Source organism: Numenius arquata, chromosome 2 (assembly GCF_964106895.1).
Source record: "Numenius arquata chromosome 2, bNumArq3.hap1.1, whole genome shotgun sequence".
NCBI lineage: Eukaryota > Metazoa > Chordata > Aves > Charadriiformes > Scolopacidae > Numenius > Numenius arquata.
In genome coordinates, this window is record NC_133577.1 from 10,324,343 (window position 1) to 10,350,829 (window position 26,487).

At 41.7% G+C, this 26,487-nt stretch overlaps 1 protein-coding gene across 2 annotated transcripts in view; it reads right to left on the minus strand.

Moving 5' to 3' along the window:
- Positions 1 to 26,040, minus strand: part of TIAM2 (TIAM Rac1 associated GEF 2) — a 92,706-nt gene extending 66,666 nt beyond the window's left edge. For both annotated transcript variants that reach the window (XM_074162195.1, XM_074162188.1), the window contains exons 1-6: positions 24,844 to 26,040; positions 18,548 to 18,983; positions 13,363 to 13,535; positions 12,127 to 12,351; positions 1,584 to 1,769; positions 207 to 353 (exon numbers count right to left, since the gene is read on the minus strand). In XM_074162195.1, coding sequence (XP_074018296.1) covers positions 207 to 353; positions 1,584 to 1,769; positions 12,127 to 12,351; positions 13,363 to 13,535; positions 18,548 to 18,983; positions 24,844 to 26,040 — 2,364 coding nt within the window. The remainder of the gene's footprint in view (positions 1 to 206; positions 354 to 1,583; positions 1,770 to 12,126; positions 12,352 to 13,362; positions 13,536 to 18,547; positions 18,984 to 24,843) is intronic.
- Between the last annotated feature and the right edge of the window lie 447 nt (positions 26,041 to 26,487).

Consider the following 26,487-nt stretch of genomic DNA (forward strand, 5'->3'; position numbering starts at 1 on the left):
TCACTCACCAATCTTATTTATCCCAAAGAAATCCAAAATTAGATATATACTTTTCACAAGTGGAGTGCCTGTTGCAAGTCTGTCATGTCTACTGAAACTGCGAATGCAAATTTGATGGACAGACATCTCATGCCCTGTGCACCAACGTAAGATGAGCCCCAGCAAAAACAAGCCCTTCTACCCTATCCCCAGCAAAGAAGATCTACCTGAGTTACAGAAGGTCGCTTTTCTTTTCCTTTTCTTGCCAATGTGTCCAGTCCTTTTAGCGAAGAAAATAAACCCTTCTTATTTCGGACTCTTTGTGACAGAGATAGGGTACGTTTCCTGAGAGCAGCTTCATCCCTGGAGCAGATCTATTTAAACACAGAGACAGGCCTTCCTATATCACTTTCATAACAGCAAAATACTGACAGTTATTTCAACTTAAGGCATCAAACGATAGTTACATCAGTTGAATTCAGTGTAATATGCCAAGGTGCAAGGACAGTGTTCTAAACTTTCAGTGGTGATGCTTGTTTTGGTATTCCAATGGCGTGATAGTGTAATTTTTTTGTCACGGGGCAAAATTAGAAGGTCACAGGAAGGGAAGAACTGAGAAAAATATTGCTCTGTACAACAAAAGAAGTTAATGAAAAGACTCCAAAGAAGAATGACAACCTATCATTCAGATATGAAATTGCTAGAGGAAGAAAGACTCGAAATTGCCAAACATAGGAGATAAACATGCTATGGCATTGAGTTATTAACAAGCAACGACATAAACTACACAGATAAAAACAGTGGCAGAGAGAACCACATTCCCTGATGGGACTTTCAGGACTACTATTCAGATTGTCTTCTCATGTGGTCCACCCCCCTCTGCCAAGATCAGGCTCGCAGCCCTGCCAAGGTTAAAGAGCAGAGGCAAACCCACTACTGCCATATTTCACTTGAAGTCGACAGGGTGACAACAGCTTACTGCAGCTGTGGATGTCCCTCATTCTCCTCTGCAAACACAGGCCACAGTTCTTAAAAAGTGACTTATAATTTTGGATTCTCTCTAGTTTTAGCCCATTCTAAAAATACTTCCTCTTCGGGAGGGTATCAAACTGTTTCTGAAAAACAAAGCCATCTGAGACCTCCAAAAGAGACCAACTCAGCCCAGAGGCACTCGAATCACTTCTGGAAATTTCAGTGTTAGGTTCTTTTCACTCTAAGTGACTGAGCCTCTACACACTTTAAACTCTGAATTCAGTGGATGTGAAATCGCAGTGACAAAATTTCAACACAATGACTCATCTACATCTAAAGAATATTTTGGGTTGTTTCTTTTTTAACTATAGGCCAGAAGTACCCAATTCTGGAGTCCTCAGAGGCGAAAAAAAAAAGTCATAGCCGTATCCTCATGCTTTCAAGGTCTCTGTCTGTGAAAGAAAATCTTTTTTTGCAGTCAAGGAACAGGCAGAAAGGGTGAGAGGGGAACAGGGCTGTCTGAGCCAATGCATGTGGATGCAGACATGTATTATCCCAGCACAATTCCACATCTAAGTACAATGTTGATGATGTCTGTGTAACACACCCATGAAAAACACATTCGGACTTACCAGTGCATGGAAGGATGAGACGGAGAAAATGCCAAGCCGCCCCAGTGCCAATTTTGAAGGACGACTGGCAGCAGCTAAAAGGCTCTTTGGGTTTGGGAGCTCCCCACCTTGCAAACTGGCTAGGTAACATCGCATTCGGAAAAGGTCCATGTTAAATTTTTCCAGGTTCTGTTCCCATTGCTGGATCTGTTTAGAAATAAAAAAGGACAATTAAAAGGGGAAAAATGTCTTTGTGGGCTGCACTGAAAATTCAAGCTCTTCCACAAACCCATAGTAAATTACTTTCATCTGGTGGTATATGGATTAGATTAGTTATTCCCTGCCAAAACACATTCAGTCATATTGTGTTACATCAACCCAAAAGATGGCTTGAAATAAAACAAAGCTGGTGGTCTTAAATGCATGCTGACAAGACGAACATACCATGAACTTCGGGTAGTTTGATAGCCACAAAAGCAGTTACATAAAAACACAGCCCTGTGGTTCATGAAGCTTTTTTTTTTCTTTCTTTTTTTTTTCCCCTCCCCTTTTCTCTCTCTTTTTGGAGATTAGTTTTGTTTCCTTCATTTTCATGAGCTCAGATTGTATAGCTGGCTGGCTGAAAGCAAAGCTGCATAGCTACACTAACACACTACGCCAAGTGAAGTAGCTGCACTGATAGGTCCTGCTCGTTCTTTACTATCGTCCTACGGCCTCTCCATCTGTAAACAGGAGACGGTATTGGCAACGCAAGCGTGTGCGGTTCTTTGTCTGACTAATAGGTTAAGACATGCTTACGCTCAGGCAAACTGCAAAAATGAGCTATATGTGCCCAACAGGAATCACTGGACCAAAAGCAAGAATGTATACATCCCCTTTGGGCAATTTTTAAACACATCTAAGACAGGTACATGCACATGTAATAGACAGCTTAATGCAGTTTAAATGAAAAATTAGGAAAGCGAAGAGACCCAAATATTTACTAGACAAATAAGAGTTCTAAATCAAGACTCAGATGACAGATTTTAAGTATTTGTGTAGATACACACTCATCTACACAAACACACATTCTTATGCAATGCACAAAAGCCAATTTTTGCTTTTCATTTCTCCAACCTACAGATTGGTAGTTGCAGCTAAAATCTGCCCCACAGCATACAATATACATTGATACCGATAAACTGTATAAATAAAAAGGCAGATGTGTTCAACAGAGTTGGCACATTCTCACATGGGAAGGCAGAAAAGACATGTTGATTAGGTTAATGTACACTAAGTTCATGTACTGAAGATTGTTAAAAACCCCTGACAATGCTGATCTTGCGATATCAGCTCCAATCACTGCATGTTGGTTGTTCAACAGGTGGTTTAGGGCTGCAGAGAAAGTTCATCAAGTTTTCTATAATGTGCATTGACTTCATACCTTTCACTGGCACACCCTGCCTGTCCCTGTGCCCACAGGACATTATCACCTCACACTGAGATTAGCCAAGGTTGGGACAAGCACCTTTGTGACTCAGAACACAGGCTGATAAATATAATAAAAATCTTAGGTGAACTATGACCTGCGGGCTCATCTAGAAGCAAAATCAGTTCAGTTTCCTTATAATGCTGCCAAATATCACAAGAACTAATCCTGCCTCTGCCTCTTACTTTCAACAATGAAGAAGTGAGCAGTGAAAGGGTGAAAAAGACCCTGTTAACAAAAGAATGCTAAGGCTTATACTACAGCTGAGACCTTGCCTATTCCTGCTTCCTTACATGTGCGCTCACGAACTGTGGTATACGTTATGGCTACACTCCTGGAAGTAAGAGGTAATCTTATTTGGCAGGGAAGGTGAATAAAGGAAAGACAATATATCACCATGCACATTGGTAAATGCAAAATTATAATTTACAGTACACTTAAAAAGAAAAATAATCTTTCAAGGAATGACTATTCAAAGCAAAAGATAGCATTTACAAAAGCTTATCACAAGAACAATGCACAAAAGTCCAGAGAAAAAGGTCAGAGATACACACATAACGAAGATGCCTCCTCTCATCTCTCACCACAGACATTCATAACATGCATCCTTTGTGCCCCAGAAAGAATAATCATTTTTTTCTTGGGTTTATTTGATCATTGCGCTTTCCTTTGAATTCTTTGTGCTCTCAGACACTCCTCACAGAGCATTTTTCTGCTTGCCAGTACTTTACGCATGGGACGACTCCAATAGGAGGTTTTGTGACGAGCTCTTTCTCTGTGTTGACACCCAACTAGAATAAAAACATGGTTGTCAGCTTTTCACAAAGGCAAAAGCTACAAGCCCAGGTGAAGTCTTTCCCTTTGGGATGACACCTCCATGGGCAAAGAGCCAGGCCAACTTTGAATAGCTCAGGAACAGAGCAAGGCTTGTTCTGGACACTGCTGGAGTGAAGCATCCTGTCCCCTCTGAGCACAAGCTGAACACACACATCCTTGTGTTTCTGAGGCCTTCTTCAAAATCCCCATTAAACATTTGTACTAAGTTGTATTTTAAAATAAAGATAATCTAAGAAGGGGGAGTGGGGTACAACATGAGGACATTCTGAAGAAATAATTAAATTAGGTTGTTTATCAGTCACACAGGATGCTAGCTAATCAGCTCCAAAAGCGTCAGTAATCACAATGTTACATTTAATGGCATTAGCAAAAGCTGTAGGCAGGGAATTTCTGGGATTGTCTTGTAGTCTTATCAAAACCAGGGATGTCTGGAACCAATTGGAGACCACGAACCAATACCAGCTGCTATTTGTCTAAGCCTTTTAAACTATGATAATTCTTCCTGAAGATTTATATTCTTGAAGACTAAATGGGGGAAGCACACAAATACAAAAGCAACAACTTCAAAGCGCAGTATGACCTGGTCCACGAAGTTAATTTACAGCCTGCAGACGAGCTGCTGCGATCCTTATTCTGCTATTGTGTGAGGCAAATCTCTGCCCCACGTGGGGGGACTGCCCGAGAGACGGCTCAAGGACTTAACTTCATCGTGCCCAGACAAAACGGCCCTTTTGAACTCTGCTCGAAAGCAAAGGGGGAAAAGTGGATGCACCAGACAGCCGCGAAAGCAGGAATGGGTGACAAAGGCTAACAGCAGCACGGAGCGAGTCTGCAAAGAGATAAGAGATACGGCCCGACGTGCGGCACGCCAAAACAAGCAAGCACACATGAAACACTCCCCACGTGAGCTGCTCGGCTGTTGTGCTTGCCTTACACCATCAGCTACAGCGCCCGGGGCATCCAAACCCATCCTCTCTCAGTCACTGTTTCAAAGCCTCCATGTGAATTTCTAGGAAAAGCACAAAAGGCTTTTCCTAGAGGAAAGGGAGGATGTCATTCTCAGTGCAGGCAAATGTTAGGCAAGGATTTCTGAGTTTAGCTGCAGCATGGGAGAGGCTGGGAGAACGGCAAGCAGAGGCCACCCAAATAAATGCGTTCAGCCTAACAGGATGCCTGTAAGGTAGAGAGAAAAAGGAGGCTGTGGCAGAGAGATAGGAAGGAGTAAAATGTGGGAAGCCCCAAGAATTAGGGCCATGAATTATTTAGCCTAGGCCACCAGAAGAACTCATGTAAGGAAGGGACAGGACAAGAACATGCTCTGCTTAGGGACAAGAGAGTAACTATGCAGGGAGTGCTAAGTGATGGAATGAGCTTTTGCCTCAGAGATGTAGTTCAGGAATGAGTTTGTAAGAGTTAACAAACAAAGGAACACCAGCATGATACACTTTTGGCAGTACTTTAGCAGTAATGATCGTTCTCAGAACATAAATAGCCAATTCTCCTCCAGGCTAGCGAAAAAATCTATTCAGACACTAAGAAAAAAACATAAATTGATTACATTTTAAATCACACAAACAGATGTGCTAGAGGAAGATGCTCAAAAGCAGGTCTCTGTTAATTCAATAACCCTGCTCGGTTTTCTATAGGCAAACTCTAAAGTGGGAGCTTGGGAAAAGCGAGGTAAATAAATTCAGACCATACAATACAGATCAGAGGTTTCCAGCAGGTGACATGGAGATCCATAGTTCCTGCGTGCTATACAGTCCTCTCTGCAGGTGACATTTCTCGTGGCACCGCCACTTGAACATGCTTAGAGTTTGCAGACTGCAGAAGGGAGGTGCCGACAGTCCCCGCGAAGGCAGCACCAGCAGTGTGGCTCATGGAGGCTCCCTGGCTCCTCACCCTTCTGACAGTAGGGCGCAAACAGCGCCTTTTGGGGGGCTGAGGAAGGACTGTCTCATTTTCAAACACCTCTTCTGTACGGACTAAGAGAGCTCAGTGCAATAAAACTCAAACAAGTATGTGAATGGTGGAAAGCAGTGCCAGATATGACGCCATATCAACTCAAGGGAGTAATACTTCAAGGACCTAGAGGAAGGATGGAAGAAACTTCCTTAACAGATCACCTGATAACAAAACACCAGTTTTACACTTTGTGCTTACTTAAGGCAGCACAGAAGAAAAGATGCAGAGGGAGGAGAGCCTTCTCTCTGTGCTTAAGCCTTTAAAACTGATTGGTTCAATAAAGGTTCTAATACCATACAGAAACACGAGCTCCTTGCTGACACAATTCACTATCTATAGCAGTAAAAAATTCAGAATTTTCCCCTACACACATCTTCTGCCCAGATGGAAAGTTTCTCTGCAAGCTGATGTAGGGAACTGTATGGATGTAAAAGAAATTTCTGCTGCTGTTTTATATGAACAGCTTCTCAACCACATTACAAACAACACCAAACTCTTTGCATTCCAGTCCCTGGTTCTCAGACACAATTCATATTGTACCCATCTGGATAAATGAGTCACTTGGTTTCTGGCGACAAGGCAAAGATTTTTATTGTCATTACTTCCTAAAGAGAACTCGAAGAAGCAAAAACATCACTGTCCCAGAAATTCCATTACTTTAAAGGGCACTACAGAGATACTGTCATAACTTCGAACTCAAAGAAATAAAAAAGGGAACACAAGAGAGTACAACAACAATGATGAGCAATTAGCAATACCCTTTATTTCTCATTCTGCCTAATGAGTTAAAGAAAGGTTAAGAAAACTTCCTGAAATTAAAACAAAAAACAGCCTTTTTTTTTTTCTTTTTAACAATAAGTGCCATCTTTCTGCTTGTTTTGGCAGGACAGAATTTTCATCATTTCTAACCAAAACAGAGAGAGGAAATCTTATTCCCAATACCACCAATAGCACAAAAGTGCACCCACGTGCACCCAATTTACATTCTTGTAAATAATCTGATTGAAAATGGTAGTATCACATGTATGCCTATAGCTACGGATGTAATTAAGAAAGCCACTGAATCTTATTATATAGCTACCCCTCCCCAAAAACCAGAAGACCATCCCTTTCTACACACAGTCCCTCACCAGCTTCATCGTATGAGATAATACAATGCAACTCCACATTCAGTAATAGTTTATTCATTTTTCATTATTTTATACTAAATCTGTGTGAAACAAAGATGGAAATTCACCCATCTGCAAAACAGTAATTACAGCAGTGAGGAGAATGAAGATGACCTTCCCTAACTTTCTGGCTGCCTACTCACTTCATTCCTTAGCGACAGCCTCCTACTACTAAAGAGAAGGATTTTGCTAATGATGTAGGGAGGAACCACCCCACACTGAAGAGTGACACCTGAAAAGAAATAGTACTGAACCTCTCAGAAAGCAGGGCTCTGCTCTAGCTAGTTCAAAGACCACCCATCTGAAGATCTGTTCTAACAAGTTTAGATAATGTTTTTTCACTTTAGGAGGGTATGGAAGGAAGAAAACTAACTGTGTATTGTGATTCGGGTTGAATTTGTATGTGGCAAAACTGGCAAGTGCTAGCAAAGTTCCCTGGAAAGATTCTCTTTGTTGTTACTGTGAGTTTTCATCTGAATGTCAGACAATATTTCATCAGATGCTTTATAGTAAATTCAGACATGAAATTTGGGCTTTGGGGAGGCTGAAGAATAAAATTCTCCAAAGTATTCCAATAATCTTTCTATAAATGTGAGAGAAAACAGAAAGCATCGGGTATATTTTAAACAAAAAAAGGTAATAAAGTTATGCTCTGTATAAAAAGCCAAAGACCACTGCAGGGAAGGGAAGAAAGGTACTAATGGATTTAATGACCACCCAGAGTAAGCAGATCACCACCTTACTGATCCCCTTATTTTTTTATGGCAACAGATAAACTACTTTTAGTTGGAGGATACATATGAAAACTTCCATAAAAAAGTATCACCAGGTATGTGCCTGTTCTTCTCATTAATGCCTCACCATTTCAGTGCCTAGATCCCTATGTTCATAACACATCTGATAAGTAAGTTAAATACCGTGTGCACAGAAAATATGAATCACATCAGAGACCTCTGAATAGCTTGGAAAACATGATTATACTAACATATTAAAATTTGAAGAGAAAAACCCAGAATGCTTTCAAGCAACTATTATTTGTATTATTGCTCTAAAGTGAGACAACAGAACAGATTTATGTACCAAGTACATAAAGTGCACTCAGAGCTGCGGTGCCCTCACTGTGAGGTAGATTTTCCATCCCATTAAAAACAGTTCTATAGGCAGAGACAGCTCCATTTTTGACTTAATGTACAAAATTTTGTTAAAAGAGCTCCAAATAAATGCTAATAATCCCTTTCACTAACTTCAGTAGCAGTTAGACAGGGCTGCATATACACAGCAAACGCTATGATTTCTCTACCAGGTTAAAGATCTAGGAAAACTAAGTTTTTTTTTTGAAAGATGGGCTTTGAAATTCTTCTCGGCACCAGGGGATTTTCAAAGTTGCTACCTTTTGTCCTAATTCTCTTCAGTTTAGGGGAGAAGTTATACCCTGGGGGAATACCACCACCTACAACATATTTATTGCATATAGTAATATAAACGCACGTGGCTGTAGGTAGTATGAGCAGAGCTGGGATTTCCAGCCATGCTGCCAGTGACCTACTGGGACTGGCTGCTGTATGTACACAGCTCTCACGGATGCTTCATTGATCTCTTCTAAACAGCCCAACGATACCAATAACTAGGTGAAGGGCTGCCACTTTCTCTTAAACAGTTAGAAGTCTATTATTATTATTGGACCAGCAAACCCAGATGGAGAGAATCCCTCATCTAGGCCACAAGGCTGAAGACATTTCTCAACCAGTTAGCATCAAGTCTCTAAAGAATCATTTCTCTAAAAAAGCAACATTTTCCTTGTCATTTTTTTGTTTGCACTTCTTCTGGTTAGCACTAGCTTTATTAATTGCTAGCCTGTAAAAATCCACTAAATTTAAAAGATAGCATCCGATGAGCTTCTCCAGTCCATTTGCTGGACAGCAAAAAAATGCTTATGTACAATTATAACACCTATAACAGTTTTAGAAATCCAGGTTTCCTACTGCAACTGCCTTTCAGGTGATGGTAACTGCAAAACAAGAAAAAGTTTTGCTTGCTTGTAAAGCCCTGTGAATTATTAAGTCTTCAGCAGAGAAGTATTGGTTTTAAATCAATACAGATGTGAAAGAAAATAGACTGAGGTTGGCTGGTTGCTTTTCTGAGGAAGAGGAAGGAAAAGGAGAAAGGATCTGGAAATCACAGTTTCTAAGACAATTCCCCAGTGGAAATAAATTAAGATTGTGCCTCATCTTTCTACATAAAAAACTACCATGGTCCCTCTGAAGTCAATTACAGTATTTCCGCTGACTTCCCAAAATATATCACCAGTGAAGTTTTCCAGCACAGGATGTAGGGCATGCTTATAAACTGCAGTTTTGGCAATACAATATAATTCAGCATGGAGGAATGGTAACTGCCACATGATTGAAAACACTACCAAATTTACACAAAACCAAACCCAGAATTTATATTCCTCTTGTTACTCAAAGCAGGCAAAAGACAACTAAACAACCACAGTTACTAAACAACTGAGCTACATACATGCAAACTTTTCCCTCAGGAATAATGTTTTTTCAAAATTGTTAGCTTACTAAGTATACTAAGAATTCTTGGTTACTAATTGCATCAAGATTATTTTTTTTTCCTTTGCAAAAGCCAATCTGAAACGTCAAATCAAAAGATTAGGAAACCCAGTTATCGACTTTTCTCTGAAGTGACTTTGCCAATAAGCCTTCCGCAATTGTAAGGAGAGATTTTATAGAGACCAAAGGGATCAAGACTGGAGAAAAGGCTCATTATGAATTTATTGCTTGCTAACTAGTGGATGTTTGCACATGATCCATCTCACTTTTTGTTTCACTGGTTTGCCCTCATTCAATGTTTTGAGACATTCATAGACAGAAGATTAACAAGAATAAATCTTCTGCAGCCCTAGCGATGGATTTCAGTTCTAGCAGAACGCAGCCAACTTCAAGGGACTGGGCTGGAAAACAATGGCAGTTGCTCAAGGACAGAACATCTAATTAGCTGATATTAAGAGAGCATCATTAATACTCTTCAGTTGACTCTAGGTAAACTACCAGCATCAGTATGTAATGAGGGGAGGGATAAATTAAGTTAATATACATCAGTGGTTTTCCTCAGTGCATTGCATGTTACAAGCACTAGAGATCTCTAGAAATCTGTATATTCTTCTAGGTCTCAAAACCTACTGCAATAAGAGGATGCTTAACATTTTTCCGCCTCCATCCACCTCACTAGGTTCCAGACCATGAAATAAAGTGACCTGGAAACAAATTATGAACATACGAGCACTCAAAGGGCTTACGAACATCTGCACCACAAATCCCTACACAAACCTGGATATTTACTGAACTCTGCTCATATAGCTTCCGACTGCAGTGTGCTACAGGAGCTTGACAGTGAAGTCAGTACCAGTCAGTCTGCCCTTCCTCAAGTTCAAACCAGTATAGTAAGAATTTTAAATATTATAAGCATCAAATTCATTAAACTAAAAATGTTCCGCTAACCAAAGAAACAATTACGCTGCATTGGATCAAAGGAAATGATCTTTGGTTGCTACTCAAGAGGCCATAATGGGCAGCCTAAAGTAATGACAGGGCAATGCCTACTCTTACTGGAAAGGCAAGTAGGGATGGGCTCTCACATTCCAGTCAATGAATTCAAATTATCAGATGTGTCCTGTTAATGGCCTAATAAAATTAAAGATAGAGCAACCTCAGTCCACAGACCTATTAGGCTAAACTACTAAACAAGTTTAGTACACGAGAGGCCCTGGGTAGTGAGGTCTTGGCCTGAACACTAAGTCTTTTGCCAGTTGCTGCCTGCAAAACCGGGGACACGGGCAGGACGTCAACTCCTCAAGGTGTACTTCCGTAAAGTATCACTGGAATGATTCCTGGTTCATGTGCTAGAAGTGAGAGCAGAGTAAGGCTTGATGTCAGTGCCCCACCGTACAGACAATAAAGTGGCCATTTCCACAGAGGAACAGCTCTAGCTGCTCATTAACCTGCCCTGAACTTTTGTCTTAGGCACGGCTTGGCTAAAATCCCGAGGTACATACATACCATGAACACTACATCTTGGGGTGGTTGTTCTGGTTTTTGTTTTAAAAACAAGTCTTAGCGGTGAATCTTCCTTAGCACTAACCTGCTGCTTTAGCCAAGATTCAGGCATTCCTACCACCATAATATGAAAACATGATCAGAATTAACACATCAGGCATTCAGAAGCTATACTCAGATTTGCAGGGGGAGGCAACTGATAACTCAGCTCATTTCTTGCTGTAACGTAACAAAATTAACCTAGGCACAAGTTTGGATGCAAACATTCATTCTCTCTGCTCCAGCCATGGGCAAAGATTTTGCCTGACTATGTGAGCTCTCCCAGGCTAAGCAGCGATGGACGGGGGCATATACTGAGATAAAAATTTCCCCAGAGAGTGTTACAAGAAGTGCTGTTACTAAGTGTTACCCATTTCTTTGAATTGATACTGGCGTAACGTTCCAGTGGCTCCCAGTGGTACTCATGGCAGGGCTTTTCTACCTAGCATGGAAAACTCCAGTCTTGACTTCTTGTTCTCATTTAGACTCCTATTGCTTTTTAAGAAGCCTAGTGGATCGTGGCCTTTTAACCATGGCTAAATTTCAACTGAAGCACATGGGTTTGTCTGCCTCAGCTCTTCAATTTTATTTGGATAAAATACTCTTCACGTCCTGTCTTAAGATGCAGAACAGTATTGCTAAGTACCTATTCTTAAATCTCTACTGCAATTCAACAATAAATTAAATTATTCACAGAACATACTGTATATTCTGTGGCATGCTACGTAACCGCTAGGTATTATTAACAGCTAAGTATATCATAAACCAGTGAAAATTAATTACAATTTTCCAGAAGAGAAAAAAAATAGCTTTGTGCTCATAAAACAGATCGGTCTGATCCTGAGTATTGAGGAGCCTACCTCCCACGCTGCTCTGGATTGCTGCAGAAATGGCAATAATCACAACTACAGTGCCAGCTGTCCCCAAGACAATTACTCTCAGGCCTAGAAAGCACAGGCAGTCAGAGCCCAAAGCAAGAAATAATGTCAAATATGCTCCTGTAAAAATATTGTTTCCAGTACCTGATTCTCTATGGCCTTCCTGTTTTTTGGATCGCTAACGATTGAGAGCTGCAACTCTGCCATCTTTTTCATCTTGCCATCCATGTCAATCTTCTGGAAGAGACTCTTGGTTTGATTTTTCAGCAGCCTAACGGTGTCCTCTTTCCCAAGCTTCTTTGCAAAGAGGGAAGCACAGGCTGAATGTATGGCAGTAACCCAGTTTTCCAGATCCGTCTGGCTTGTCGCCTGTGAAACAAATCAACGGTGCAACATTATGAGCAGACAAGGTGGGGAGGGGGCAGGGGGGGAAGTCAGCAGCTCTAGGACATGAAGTGTTTGGTGGGTTCACTGTGATCTTAGGCATTTTATCTTAAAATGAGTGAAATAAAGTTTCATCTTTACAACTGTGCAAATAAAGGATGGCACTTACACTCCGTCATGACTTGCCTCCAACCTTCACCTTCTGCTTCTTGAGGAGCTGCAGGAAGGATGTGACTTGTATCCTTCACCCCTCCAATTAATTAAGACAAAACCCACCATCTTTCAAAAATAAAGCTCCTCTTCTGCAGGTAACACAGCAACAGAGTAAATTTTACATGTAAGGTCTGAGGAGAGGTGTTTGCTTACTTAAAAAATGTCAAGTTAGTGGAGAGAGGACAGCAAGGTAAAGAGAATACATCTGCATAAAGTGTCTGTGGAGATATTTACAAGTGTGCCTATGAATCAACATGTTTCTGTGCAGGCAGCTCCACATAATACTGTTCTTTGTTAACACTTCCAGTGGTGCAGTTAAGCAGCCACGTTCTTTAGATTATTTTTAGCCTTCTTTTTTGAACATCTTGCTCAAGCAAACTCTCTTTGAGGCGAGCAGATTCAGGGTTGAGCACATCATTCTGTAAGGCTGGAATGCCAATACATGTGAAAAAAATTGATAATAAAGATTATTTTCTAGAAGCTTGTAACAACCGGGTACCAAAAGTGTCTTGCAGATTTGTGATCTTTGTTCTTCTTATTTCTGAACCATAACTGACTGAGCCAGCTGGTGTAATATCATATATCTGAAGTCAAATCATACACTTAAATCAATATTATAGTAGTGTAGAGTAATAGTGTAATTATGCTATTATTCTTAAGTCAAATGCACAAGCATGATGTGTGTGTTTGCATGTGTCTATACAATGATATACATGCATGTGCATACTCACAAACACATTCTAGAACGGAAACAATCACAAAGTTACGTATGCATTCTCTTACCTGAAATAGGTAGACATCTCCAAAAGAATTACTGAGACAGAACACATTTTCCTTCTTGGGATGTTCGGGAACAGACTGAACTATACTGTCTTCTGCAAACAGGGCGTATCGAGGCAAACTGCTCTGCTCCATTGAGTTCCTTCCATAGGTCTCATAAAACAGCAGAGTACAACCTTTGCAGTTCAGAGGAACAAAAAACCATAAGGAGAAAGTAAGTTCTGGATCTCCCATTTGAGTTCTCTTATATTAATGCATTTGTGAATTAAGACACACTTCACCGACAGGGAACATCAGTTCTGCCCCTCTTCTGAGATAGAGAAAAAAGGAAGATCTTCTACACTGGAAAAGAGGCAAAGTTAATGATGAATTTGCCAATGAGAATTTGGAACAGACATCTAATAGGAACACAGCAACCATCCACGGACCTAAAAAATAAAACAGGATACATCAATATGGAAGCGTTCAAGGTCAGATTGGATGGGGTTTGAGTAAACGATTTAGTTAGATATCCCTGCCCATGGCAGGGGGCTTGGACTAGATATCTTTAAAAGTCCCTTCCAACCCAAACCATTCTGTGATTCTATGAATAAACTCAGCCTATTAAAATGTTAAAGCATGTAGAAAAGATTAATTCCTGCTTAGTTAAATCGGCTTTTGAGTTTCTTTATTAAATTGAACCAACTCTCTCGTAACAGCCACCTAAGCAATCTTTGTATTTGTTGAAAAGATTGCAGAAACTTTTGTCTTCAAACAACATGCTTAGTGAATAAACTTCTCAAACTTAAACCAGATTTCCTTAAATCTACCTGAAAATTGAAGACTAAGACAATACTGAGTAATTTAAAACAGTTTAAAGGGGCTGAGTTTGAGCATGTTTAGTCTTGTAAACAGCGTAACGTCTAAGGTACAGAACTTGCATTCAGAAAACAAACTTCATCCTTGATGATGACAATCCTGAGTGTAACAAGAGGAATTACTTCTGGAGGACAGCAGAGAGTCCCAGCCGTATGACTACATTGCCATGTTGCCTTTGGCAGAGAAGCTGGCTCAGAAAGGGTCTGTCGCCTCCAACCCCACCAGCCTTTCATTCCTGCACCACGGTACAATCCACTGTCCTCTGAGATGCACTGATTTGCCTATTGAACTGCATTACTAAAATAACCTAGTTATAAACTAGATTTTTCAAGAATTTCTTAGGCTAGCTGTGCATTCAGAAGAAGTAAGAAAATAAACCTCACTTTCACCCCTGGGAAACAGCAGTTAAATAATAGAGGGTTTGGTGTTTGCTTTTTCAATTTGGAAGATAAATTAATACTATACTATGGCTGAATGTTTAACCTGGAAGAACTAAGACCAGATACTATAAATACATTTTGAAAACTGAGAATAACCTAAGCAGTTAGAAAAATCTGAGGCTGATGGTAGATTCTCCAGCAAGGCAAGCCTTCTCCAAAAGATAAGCTCAAATTCATTCAGGAATTAATTTAGAGAAGACCTATGGTTGCATTACATAGCAAGTCAGACTAAATGATCACACTGGTCCCTTAGGGCCTAGTAATCCATGAATATTTTACTGCTGGAAGCCCTATACATATTCAGTAGAGGACTTGAAATTCAGCCAATGCAAGGATTGAGTTTGTTACGGCTACAGCATTGTCATCTCTCTAGCACGCTTTTTGTTGTTGTTTTTCCTTCAAATCAAAGAGGAACCACAACACAGGGCAGCACCAAAACTGAGGTTCTGAGCTGACTTGGTGATTTTCAGCCTGCTGGTGTTTCTCTCTGTGACACACTGTGTGTACGTATGCACATGCAAATACATCTAGGAAGTGCCTATCAAGCGGACAGAGCAAAACCTGCGAAACAGAAATGCTTCCTCTGTGGACACTTTTAAAATAGTTAGGTAAAAAACAGAGTTCAACCATTATTTTAGTAATTCTCTAACATTTACACTTAATGCTGTATTAAAAATCCCAGACACATCAGCCAAAGTCATATAAATTCGAGGTGAGCTTCCTCAAAGGTCAAATCTGAAATAGGAACCAATAATCAAGGTTTTTTGGATTCTTCTGTCTGATAAGGGGGAAAGCTGAGCATACTAGAGTTTATGGAACACATTAGCTGTGAAAAGTTATGAGATGGAATACACTGGTCCTCATACACCCCAAATCTAAAGTGTATGTAAAGTGAGATCCATCAGATGGATTTCATCACATTCTCAATGAATGTACAACAGTTACAAGAAAAAGGGATATATATATATTTCACAGGTTACCAACCAAATAATCTGATGACTGAAAAGTTTTCAAAGGAAGGAATGCAATATATAGAAATGCCTCTGCTTAAGTGCACCTTTTCCTATTGCTGTCTAGAGTGTCTGGCAGAATATTCAGGGTAAGAGCAAATCCTATAGAGTTGGTCCTATCCTTTCCCTTTAACAGCCCTCACTCGATCTTCTTTATGACACAGAAACACTTGGAGATCTCCGCAGTTGGTAAAGAAGGATACGGTTTGTTACACTCTGCATATCAGGCACTGCTCTTCTGTCACCGTTTCAACATAACAGGGCAAACTAAACCAACAGAACCAAGGCCCCTCTTGCATTCAGCAGCAGCAGGACTGTACAACCATTTCCACTTCTGCATTTTAGCAAAGTGCAAATTAAGTTCTATTTTAAACTCCCATATTTCCCCTACATGTTATCAAAAAGGTAACTAAAGATACATTGTCTTCTATCCTGACAGTTCACATGTACATAAAAATGAAGGGCATGCCTGTGTGTTCAGGTGTATGGCACCCCAGGTATATCTTCAGGTCAAGCCAAGTGATCCCTGGAAGGAGCTAATCTCATAAACTGACAGACCCACTGGGACTGATTATTGTCCAAGTATTTTAATCAAAACTTGAACTGAACGGGGAGGGCAATGGGAAAGCAGTCTCCCTCGTTAAAATAAACTAATTAGACAGGACAGATGGGAAAGAGAATTCCTCTTGTTAAAGGGTTACTATTCAAGCTCAGGTCTTGGTGGCCCTGAAAGTAGAGCAGAGGCCTCAGGACATGTATACTTTGAAGTCTGGCAGGTAACCAGATGGTTATAAGGCTTCTGCATATTTATAATTAAACACATCTCAACAGAGTGCAAAGAAACATGCTGTTCTCCATTTGCATATGTGGCTATTTTAAGTCATATTTTAAAATATCTTGGCTATTTAAACTTCAAGAACAAATTAAATACAGATTTATTCAAAACCCTGTATAAGGAGTACCAAAGCAAGCGCCTTGATCTTGATATAGCGTATTATGAAAACAGAACTCCGCCTTGATATCCAGACAGGCAGGTTTATTTTGGCATCAGAAGTCTCCACAGGACAATAAAGGTACAAGATCAAGGAAATGAGGAATGTATATTCAAAACAGCTAACAAAGCGGAAGAGATTCTGCACCATGAATGCAGCCATATCACCCATCCGAAGGAAAAAGTGTTCTATCTAATACTTCTTATAATGTTAGAAGTTAATAAAGCTTTTTACAAAGAATTTTATTATTCCTTTTTTATAGCTGGGAAAAGTTAGGTAGCAAGAAGGGACGTGACTTGTTCAAGGTCACCAATAAGCCAATTTTACAGAAAAGAATCAAACATGAAGCACCTAAATTCCTTCCCACAGTTTATTATCCCAGAAATGCAGAAACTACTAGTATATAATGTACTTCAGTTTAGAGGTTTGATGGGATTGTTTAGAAACTACTTGAATTTTAGAAGAAGCAGATCAAACTCATATTCATACTACATAATGCAAACATAAAATAAGCGGGTGGCATTCAGATATTTTTTTTCCTTTTGTATACACTGCTTCTAAGCATGAATCATGCTATCTGATGATCAGGAGAAGTGATTTAAACTGTTAAGACTGCCTACATTTTGATCCCTTGATAACAGGTCTCTGAATTATTAGGCAGAATTGCTACATTCTTGTGAGTTTGCTTCTTTGAAATCAGCACTATCAAGGACAGCATTCCCAGCACTTGCTGTTTGCTGTTCATTTTTCTTCAGGTCTACACCCATGCAGAATTTTGAAAAGGGCAACCTGTGGGAAAGTTGTTATTTTCTCTCCTCCAGTCCCAGATATGCTAGGAAATTATTAAGTTTGATCATTTCCTTACTCATTAACTTAGCATTATATTTACTGAAAGGCAAATCCTTTGGATGAAATTCAAAAAAGGCGGCTATGAACTCATCCATTAAATTCCTCTTCCTCACTACAATCGATGTTATTTTCCTTCCCTCACTTCCTGACACCCGTACACTTCTTGTGGCACACCTACCTGCTCGATTACTCTGAGCCATCAACATGCAGGGCTGAGCACAGCAATCCCACCGCAGCCCCTTTAAAGTGAATTGCCTTCCCACGGGGCTGTTTCCTAGCAGGAGCAGCTGGTGGGCATGGGAAGGTGGGCATGCCGAAAGCCAGAAGGGGTTGGTACGGTGGGGGGAGCGGGCAAGGTGAAAGACCATCCAGGGAAAGGAGGGAGACTGGGGAACCCTGGGAGCAGTCCATGGCAGCTAAGCCTTGGGAACCTGCTGCTGCTTTGGCCTTCTCTGCCCTGAATCCCACACTTTTCCATGTAAACGCTCTAGCACAGGGAGTTCTCCTCTTCATTATGTTGTCACCTGAAGAACTGGAAATGAACTGAACATTTTTACACTAACTTATCCCAACTTTAAGTAAGTTCATAGCAGAGTCCAAGGAACCGTGTGCCTGTGAGAGGGAACTGGGCACCAGGTAATTCTCCTTAAGCTTTGACTGCCCCCAAGACAGAGGTGCAACTTCTGTATTTTTCTCCGATTTGGCTCAATTTTTTCTTTGACCTCAAAACGTCCAAAAGCATCTTCCAGGCCCCCAATTCTGCACAAGTACAGAAACTGGGATGTCAGACAAAACCATTCCCACTATGGTACAAATTGCAAGGCTGCATGTGCAATACCAAAGACATGAGCACCACCTCAATTCAGTGGGTGAATCAAGGCACATGGCCCACTTTAGGGTGTGTGTAGACCATGTAAAGTTAGCATGAATTTCTGATCCCCCTAAACCTGCTGACAGAAGCCAGCGTGTATGAAAAGCTGCTGAGATGCAATGAAAACAACTGCTGCCGCCAAGCCGAAGGAGTAACACGGTGGTTTACCTTTGAGCGTGACCCAGTACTGCTTCCACTTCCGCCGTGTGACCAGCTCCAGCTTCTTCTCCTTCTGCAGGGTCACCAGGGGTTTGAAGAACAGCCACCCTGCCTTGCGTACCACTCCTTGCTCTTTCTCATACAACAAATCCAACTGCTCCAAGGAGCTGAGGGACTCGCCGCTGGAGTCCTCCGTTTCCGACGAGGTCTCGGTGTTCTCCAGGTTCGTCCTGCTCATCTCCAGCTCCCGCATGAAGTTTTCGTAAATGTTCTGCCTCAGGGCATCGCTACTGACGGCGTTGGTGGACTCGCTTCTCTGGGACAGGACATGGCTGGAGCCGGGTGACCATAGCAAAGCAGAGACCTGTGATGGTGCCAGCGTGTCTGTGGAGAAGTTGTCCATTCTGCTGTCAAAGTATTCACTCCCATCTTTACATTTTGGCTCCTGCACAAAAAAAGAAATTGCCAGAGATCAGTCACCAAAGCTATGATGAAAATATACCCCTCATTATGCATTTAAGTTTCATGTTTAGACACTGCCAGTTCTGTCATCGAGGTCCACCTCTTTTCACCAATACATCGGGCTTTGCCTCAGCAGCCACTGACACTGTTGGTGCCACTACTCACGGTTTTCTCAGCAGAACCTGATTAAATCCTAACCACCAGGTCTGCGAGCTTTGGTAACTCAGACACCTGCGAGTAATCTCCAAATTCACTAGTAACTACTGGGGCTTACACTGGCTGAAACTTGATGGACTCCAGGAGACAACCACATCCTCCGGCTGAAACCCAGGCACCACTGCTTACATGCCTGTTTGAGTACAAGCAGGAACAGTGTCACAAGAAGTTTCTTTATTATTACAGTGTTTCCAATACTGTGGTGACACTCCATTTGTGCAAGGCAGCTACATTTAGTGTCAGCACAGCTAGGCTGATTTTACCTCCACTTTCTATTTGTCATATAAACCGTGCTTAAACAACACAAAGAAGATCAGAAGTTGAGAATATTTTAAGCTTGTTAGTATCGACCAATAGACAAAAATCTATTCTAACAGAAGACGTGATTTAAAAAAAGAAAGACGCGCTTGCTGAGTGGCACAAATCCAGTCTCTAGACTGCAAAGGTGTGTATTATCTGACTTGCTGGAAACCTCCTGGGAGCTTGACTATCTTGTCGAGCACTGACGGGCCTTTCTCCTAATTGCATTGTGCAACTTCATCCCTTGCATTGAGAGGACTGGCCAATTTGATTTGAAATGCTCAGGCCTGATGGCATGACTTTAACTTTGCCTTGTGATATGGATGCTAACGTAGACGCATTTCTTGTCACTACTTGTCAATGTGGGACCTTGTTGGAAGACTGGGCCTTTTCTTCTTAAGTCTTTCCCAGTAATGTGCTGACTGAGCTCCTTGGACTAACTTCACTGTCAAGAACCACACCATCCATCATAAGAAGCCATTTATTGTCTTCCCAACTCAAGCGTTGCTGATGCTATTTAAAAGCAACCAAGACTTAAGAACATACAACACAATAGACCTGCTGCCTTTTGCAGTAAAAGTGTGAGGGAAGAGAAAAGAAGAGATGGCTATAAACGATTCCAGAAGTGAAGCTATTACCCTCAGTAATAATAAAGCTATTATTCTTTTAAGTTTAGACTGCCTCTCCAAAAGCATTTATTTGCTCACAGACTTCTGTACACGAATAAAGAAAATAAACCTTGGTCTCCTGTGAGCTGCCCTCACCAGCAGCTTTGAAAGCAACTACTTTATTTTGTTCCTTTGCTTCCTACTTGATGCTTTTCAAAACTGCAGCGGAAAAGCTGTGCTGTGCTTTGATAGCATCGCAATCCCCAGCGCACAGCCAAGAGCAACAGTGGGAGCGCACGCCCTCCCAGGAGTCGCCAGACGAGCCACTTCTCGAGCAGCAGGACACTGCCGGCCATGGCCTCGCAAAAGCCAGCTTCAGCTGAAACCCACGTTCTCTTACGGTGCATTGAAGTTCAAGGCTGGCTTTTTCAGATCACTGTGTCTAGCGATGTCAGATCACCCTCCTGGCAACGGAGCACCTTCCTCAAATCTTATTGCAGAGTGAAAGCAGCGTTCTCCAAGACTAACTCCCTAAACATTGACAGTTTTACTTTTTATACAGTAAAGGGAGGGAAGTTGGGGGAGGGGGGAGAATAATCACGCATGTAATGTGTTTATGCCCACAAAGCGACTGTATGACATGGATCCTACACAACTGCCCCAGCCATCTGCAGTTCGGTGGGAAACTGGAAGCTTTCTCCACCCTCTTTTTAATTACTGTCACTGTACGTGTGTGCCAAAAATCCTGTATTTTAATTGTTTGACTATTCTCTAGGAGCTGCCAGTATCCTCTAGAAAACATTAACATACAGTTTATTAAGAATATGTATTTCTTTCAGTCCCAAAGCACTAGTAGGAAAAATAATATGACATGCATACTTAAGAAGGTGTCTGCTGTGAAGGGCCTCTACAGGAATGAAAAGCATTAATGAAAGGCGTGGGATACGACCTGTCTATGAACAGCCATTAACCACATCCTATGTTTTCTCCACACACACAGAAAGGGCAGAAATGAGGAAGTACCAGAGCAGAGTAAATGGACACCACATCTAAAATGAATATATACCCTTCACCATGACAACATCACTTGTTTTTTATTTTTTTTAATGAACAGAGTTGGCAGCCACGCAGTCTCTGCCAGTCCTCAGGGAGGCTGTCACTGTAGCGGTACCTGGTCACCACTGAAAAGGTCTGACCCAAGTTGCTGCTGGTGATGGTTCCCTGCCAGGCAACTTTCTGCTTGTTTTCCCTCTGTTGCATCCAGTCATGATAGAAAACTACCACTCTTTCCGCTCAGCTGCATTCAAGCAGATCTCTCAAAGTCTGAGATACGCCCTGGAATAGTCATAGGTAATGCAAAAGATAAAGTGGCTAAATAAGATACCAATTAGACAAAGTGAAGCATATAATAATTAGCTGTAAAGAACAGCGCAGGAAACAATGCAGCCTGCTAAATTCATTAGGACCCAAACTGAAAGTAGAATCTAATACCAGTTTTCAAGCCAAATAGAAGGTTGTCTCAATGTACTTTTCTTTTAAATTCTCTTTACACCACACTTCAGGCTCTGGTTTATGAAGTCAGGAAGTTTCAGAAATTATTCCCATAAAGAGGCTATTTACTCCACTGAAGAACCTATCTGCAGCAGCTGTTTCTGGTGGCTGGATTTTCATTTGACACAGTGCTTGCTCATTTTCTCCATGTTATACAGTTGCACACTGAGTTTACACCACCACCTTTAGCAACTACGCAACAAATCAGATGAAATTCTGTCCACAGGTCTCACATGCATCACATATACCTTGCTGCTCACACATAGTGTGTTGTGTTACAGCTTCTCCCCAATGCCGTTTCAGCAAGGATTAAACTACATGAGGAGATGCCACACTGCAGAGTACCAGCAATCGAGGGAATGCATTAGGACACCCTCATGCAAGAAAAGCTGGGTCATGGCACAGAATGACTGCAAGTCTTGACATGAACCCAATATTAGAAAGGCAAACTCAGTTCCAGGATATATCAGATCAAGTATCAGATCAAATCAGACATAAGGAAACATCCAAGTCACTGGACAGGGCACAGCCAAGGGCTCCTTTGGAATATCCCATATCCAAATCTGTTTATGGATGATTTAAAACAGGTGCAGAGGAATGGTGCCAGAATGAAAAGGAAACAGACTTCCTATCTTCAGACAGGAGAACAAATAGAGTCTGCATAGCCCCACAGACGCTGGCTGAGAAAAGATACCATTTCTCCCTTTAAATAAATCGTAACAGATTAAATAACAGGGAAGGATAACTATGCAATGGACAATACTGGCATCAGAACAAACTGGCTGGGACTACATTTACTCTGCAATTTAGCAAGCATCAGAGTAAGAAGGTCTGGAAACAGCCTCCAAGATGGGGAAAAGCCCACCTGATTTTAAGCTGCAATTTGTTCATGAAGGAGATTAAACTCTACTGCCTTCCTAGTGGCAAGGGACTGGCCTCAATATCCCAGTGTCTCTTAATCCTGTGTCCCAGTGAAGCAGGAGGCTTCTTGTTGGCTGACTTGTTTCCACTGGGGAAGCCAGAGGGACCCAGAACTGGCGCTTCAGCCTGCTTGTAGGGAAAGAGTCCAGCTTTCACCTACGTTCAGCCCAAGTGACTCACAATCAGTTATTAGTAATGCAATGGAGAAGGGACACGTTGTTCAGAGCAAAGCACAAAGGCTACAGTCGCTGTGATGAACAGTTCTACAAACAGGGACTAACCATCTGACAGATCGTAACTGTGCACGGTACTTCTGCATTTTTAAGCCAAGGGATCCAGTGAGAGTATAATCGTTACCAAACTACAACGTGGCAACCCCCAGAAGAGCCGGCAGGTTACTCAGTGCGTGCAAGGCGGAAAGGAGCTGACCAAGCCTCACGAGGAAGGCAAAATCATAAAGCATTCGCTACCCCTCTTCTCCTTCCTGTCGCTGGATACTTGTCTGATAAAAATCTATGACTAACTATTTCCTATGCCTTTTTCTAAGAAATCACCATTTTTGGAGCTGGGGCTGATTTCCCTCTACCAGAATCAGATTCAAGCTCGATGCAATCTCGCTGGCCAAATTTCCTTGCTGTGTCTGAAGTCAGTTCACTGCACAGTGAATTCAAAACAGCTATGAATCGTGCACCACAAATACCATTCTGAAAATGTCATAACTAAGTAATACATGGCAAAGGTCTGGGATGCAGAGATCATATGTAAAGCCTGGCTGTAAAATCCAGAACAGCTACGGATGTTGAAACCGGTGAAGAATCCTGGCACAAGGCGCTGAGGCTCTTCTCTGATTCCGGTTTTTCTGCCTTCTCTTTCACAGCTGAGTAAGAAGTTGAAAAGACAGCATCTGATAAAATACATGAGCACCAACTCACAAAAGAAGCGATCCAAATAAATGGCTTTCATTTTCATTTTCCCAGTTCTGTAGCCCTTACCTACGATTTACACTGGCAAACCTTACGCTGACCTCATTTCTGAGCCTAAAGGTCCATCAGAGTTTTACTCTGCAATGACAGATGCCTGTTAAGCACGATACCTGTCCGAATTCCCAACACGGGAGACAGACTTTGCTCGACATTCTACATAAAGCATATGTTATGATCTACTGCCTCGCTGCTGCCTAAGTTGCAGAAATAGGTGTTCCCTTCACTCTCCGCTCACTTCTGAAGTGAGCGGACCCCACTCTCAGCACCCCAATGTTGCTGAAAGAGAGCAGATCCTTCATTTAAGGAAGCACAGTGACTGTTCCTGAATGAGAAACACTAGGGAAGATTAAAAAACACACAAAACATCCAAAACCAAAACCAGTCTCTACCCTCCCTCTCAGATTGAGAACTCACGTGCAGAAGTCCAGGCACAGTCTGGCATTTAAGGAGCCCATTCTGGGGCCTACAGCTAGAGACAAGAATTTCATTCCTGACCACAGGCATCCTAAACTCCTGTTAATGGGATTAGCCTTAAATTCTTCTAAAGAAACATCCTTTCCCTCCCTCTTGCCCTCCTCCCATCTCCTTCTTCACTCCACCATCTCCCAGTAAGCCAGATGGCAACTCAAGCTTTTCCACCTGGTGGACTAAGCTGACATGCAGGAAGAAGGAGGGTGCTCCATGTAATGCCTTCAAAGGAGGTGGGAGGCAGAACCAGCAGCTCTGGTCAATACTCTACAGTTGCTCGCCTTGCTAAAGACGGACCGGCAACGAAACCGAAGTGAGTGGTGCAGCCAATAATACAAATAGGGAATACCTGGAAAGATATTTATAACATCCTTCTTCTACTGCTCCTTCCTTCACACTTTAGATAATGTATGCTGATTCATAACATATATATGATATCTAGGTTATATTTTCACAGCTGAAATAAAGAGAAGGCTTTAAAACTCCAAGTCACTTTTTAAGTAATGCAATGATTTCAAAAGCTAATTCACCGAGAGATTAGGCTGCAGAGATTGGAGTTAGCTAAGAAAGTGCAAAAATAGGAAGGGAAAATTTGCACACACAAATATATATCTTTTTTTTGCTGCTGATATTTCAGACAACTCCAGGGATGCAATACTTCTCAGAATTCCACAAATTACTAAATGAGATTACCAAGTAATTATCCTGTGAGAAAGACAAACATGATGCAATCACTGCATTTATAAGAGGAATCTACAAACCAACTTTCAGACACTTAGGCAGAGTTTGCACATACCTGGAGCTTCCTTTTCTTCCTCGAGAGACTTCCCGTCCAGTCACTGATGCGTCGCATTCGGTTTTTTAATGTATCCTTCTTGGATGCATCCTCACTGAGAGGCTTGGACTTTCTGCATGGGAGTGTGTAAGAGGAGTAATGTGCAGGACTTCCCTGCTCTACCCTGGAGGGAACATCAATGTCTGAGGCAAATGAGACACGGTTGCTTAGGCTACCATGAGTGTCGATATACTCATCAGACAGCCTGATCCCAGGTGGAGGAGTGCTTTCCAAATTTGTATCCTTATAGAGATCTCGGAGCGAGGAAAGAGATGAACTTTGGTTGAAGGACTTCTTGTTGTCGCTTGCTGGGAAACTGGCATGAATGCTTGTATCTGGAGTGCTCCTGGTCAAATATGGACCATCCAACTCATTGATATCCCCAGCATTTCCCCAGAGAGAGTCATACCATGAAGACTCGGAGCTGAGGGAGCTTCCTTTACTAGATCGAAGCCTTGAATCAGTAGGTGACAGACGATGGCTTGAAGAACAGTCTGCGCTGGAGTTCCTCCTAACGTCAAGCAGGTTATTCGGCTTAGATTCCAAAGCAGGTGAATACCTCAGCAACTGGACCGGGCCACTGGACTCCTCAGTCGGTACCTTGCTGTTGCTGCTGTTGTGGAACTCAACCCTCAAGCAACCGTCCAGCTTCCCCAGTGTTTTAATGAGAACTTTTGGACTTCTCCTGTCTTCTGATGGGGAGGTTGATGCAAGAGTCTCATTCTTGCCATAGCAATTTAAAATGTGTCCATTGCATTCTCGAGAGGCAGCGTGATTACTTCCAGCTTGAAGGCCAATATAGTGGAAACCATTCTCGGGCAAAAACACCGTGTTATTTCCTTGGCAGTAGTCCCCTGAGGCATTTGTCCTGTGTTTGGCATGGGCATTGCTTTTAGAGACCTTCACCACAGTGTCACCAAGTCTAGATGAATAAGGCTGACTGCTCTTGAAGTGCGAAAGGCAGCTTCTGGCAAGGGATCTTGATTTGTAGTTTGAACCACTGCTGGTATGTCCCCATCCATGCATAGAGCAAGACTTTTCATCTTTAGCATGAATGCTGCGAATTTTCAGAGAGCAAGGCTTCTGCTTGGCACCAGCTGTAGCAGCAGCATGATTTTTTGATCCCTGAAGACTGTACTGGCTTTCTGAATTCCCCATTTTCCACTAAATTAAGAAGAGTTTCATTAGAAACAATGGCTAGAAGACAGAGTGAAAAGTAACAGACCATTTTTACCCTCTATGCAGGAAAGTGCATTTTTAAAAAATAGTATGAAACAATTGTCTTGAAAAAAAGCTATTAAATAGCCATTTGCAACATTAAATTCATAACTGAACTTATTTTAGGGGCAGGCTAGGAAAGCCTATTCTCTGCATGGTTCATTATCCCTCTGTTTTAAAGCTGAAATCTAGCTCCATTGAAATCATGTCAACACCTTTCTCCACCCACACCCTTGGCAACATCCTTTTCTTATAGCTTACAAAATCTCTGGCTCCCAAGAACAATGGCATAATGAAAGGGAGACAGCAAGATAATCATAACTTAGATGTGAAGTGAACTGTACTTTCAGAGAAATTCCTTCTGCCAGGAGACAAGCCCACTGCAGT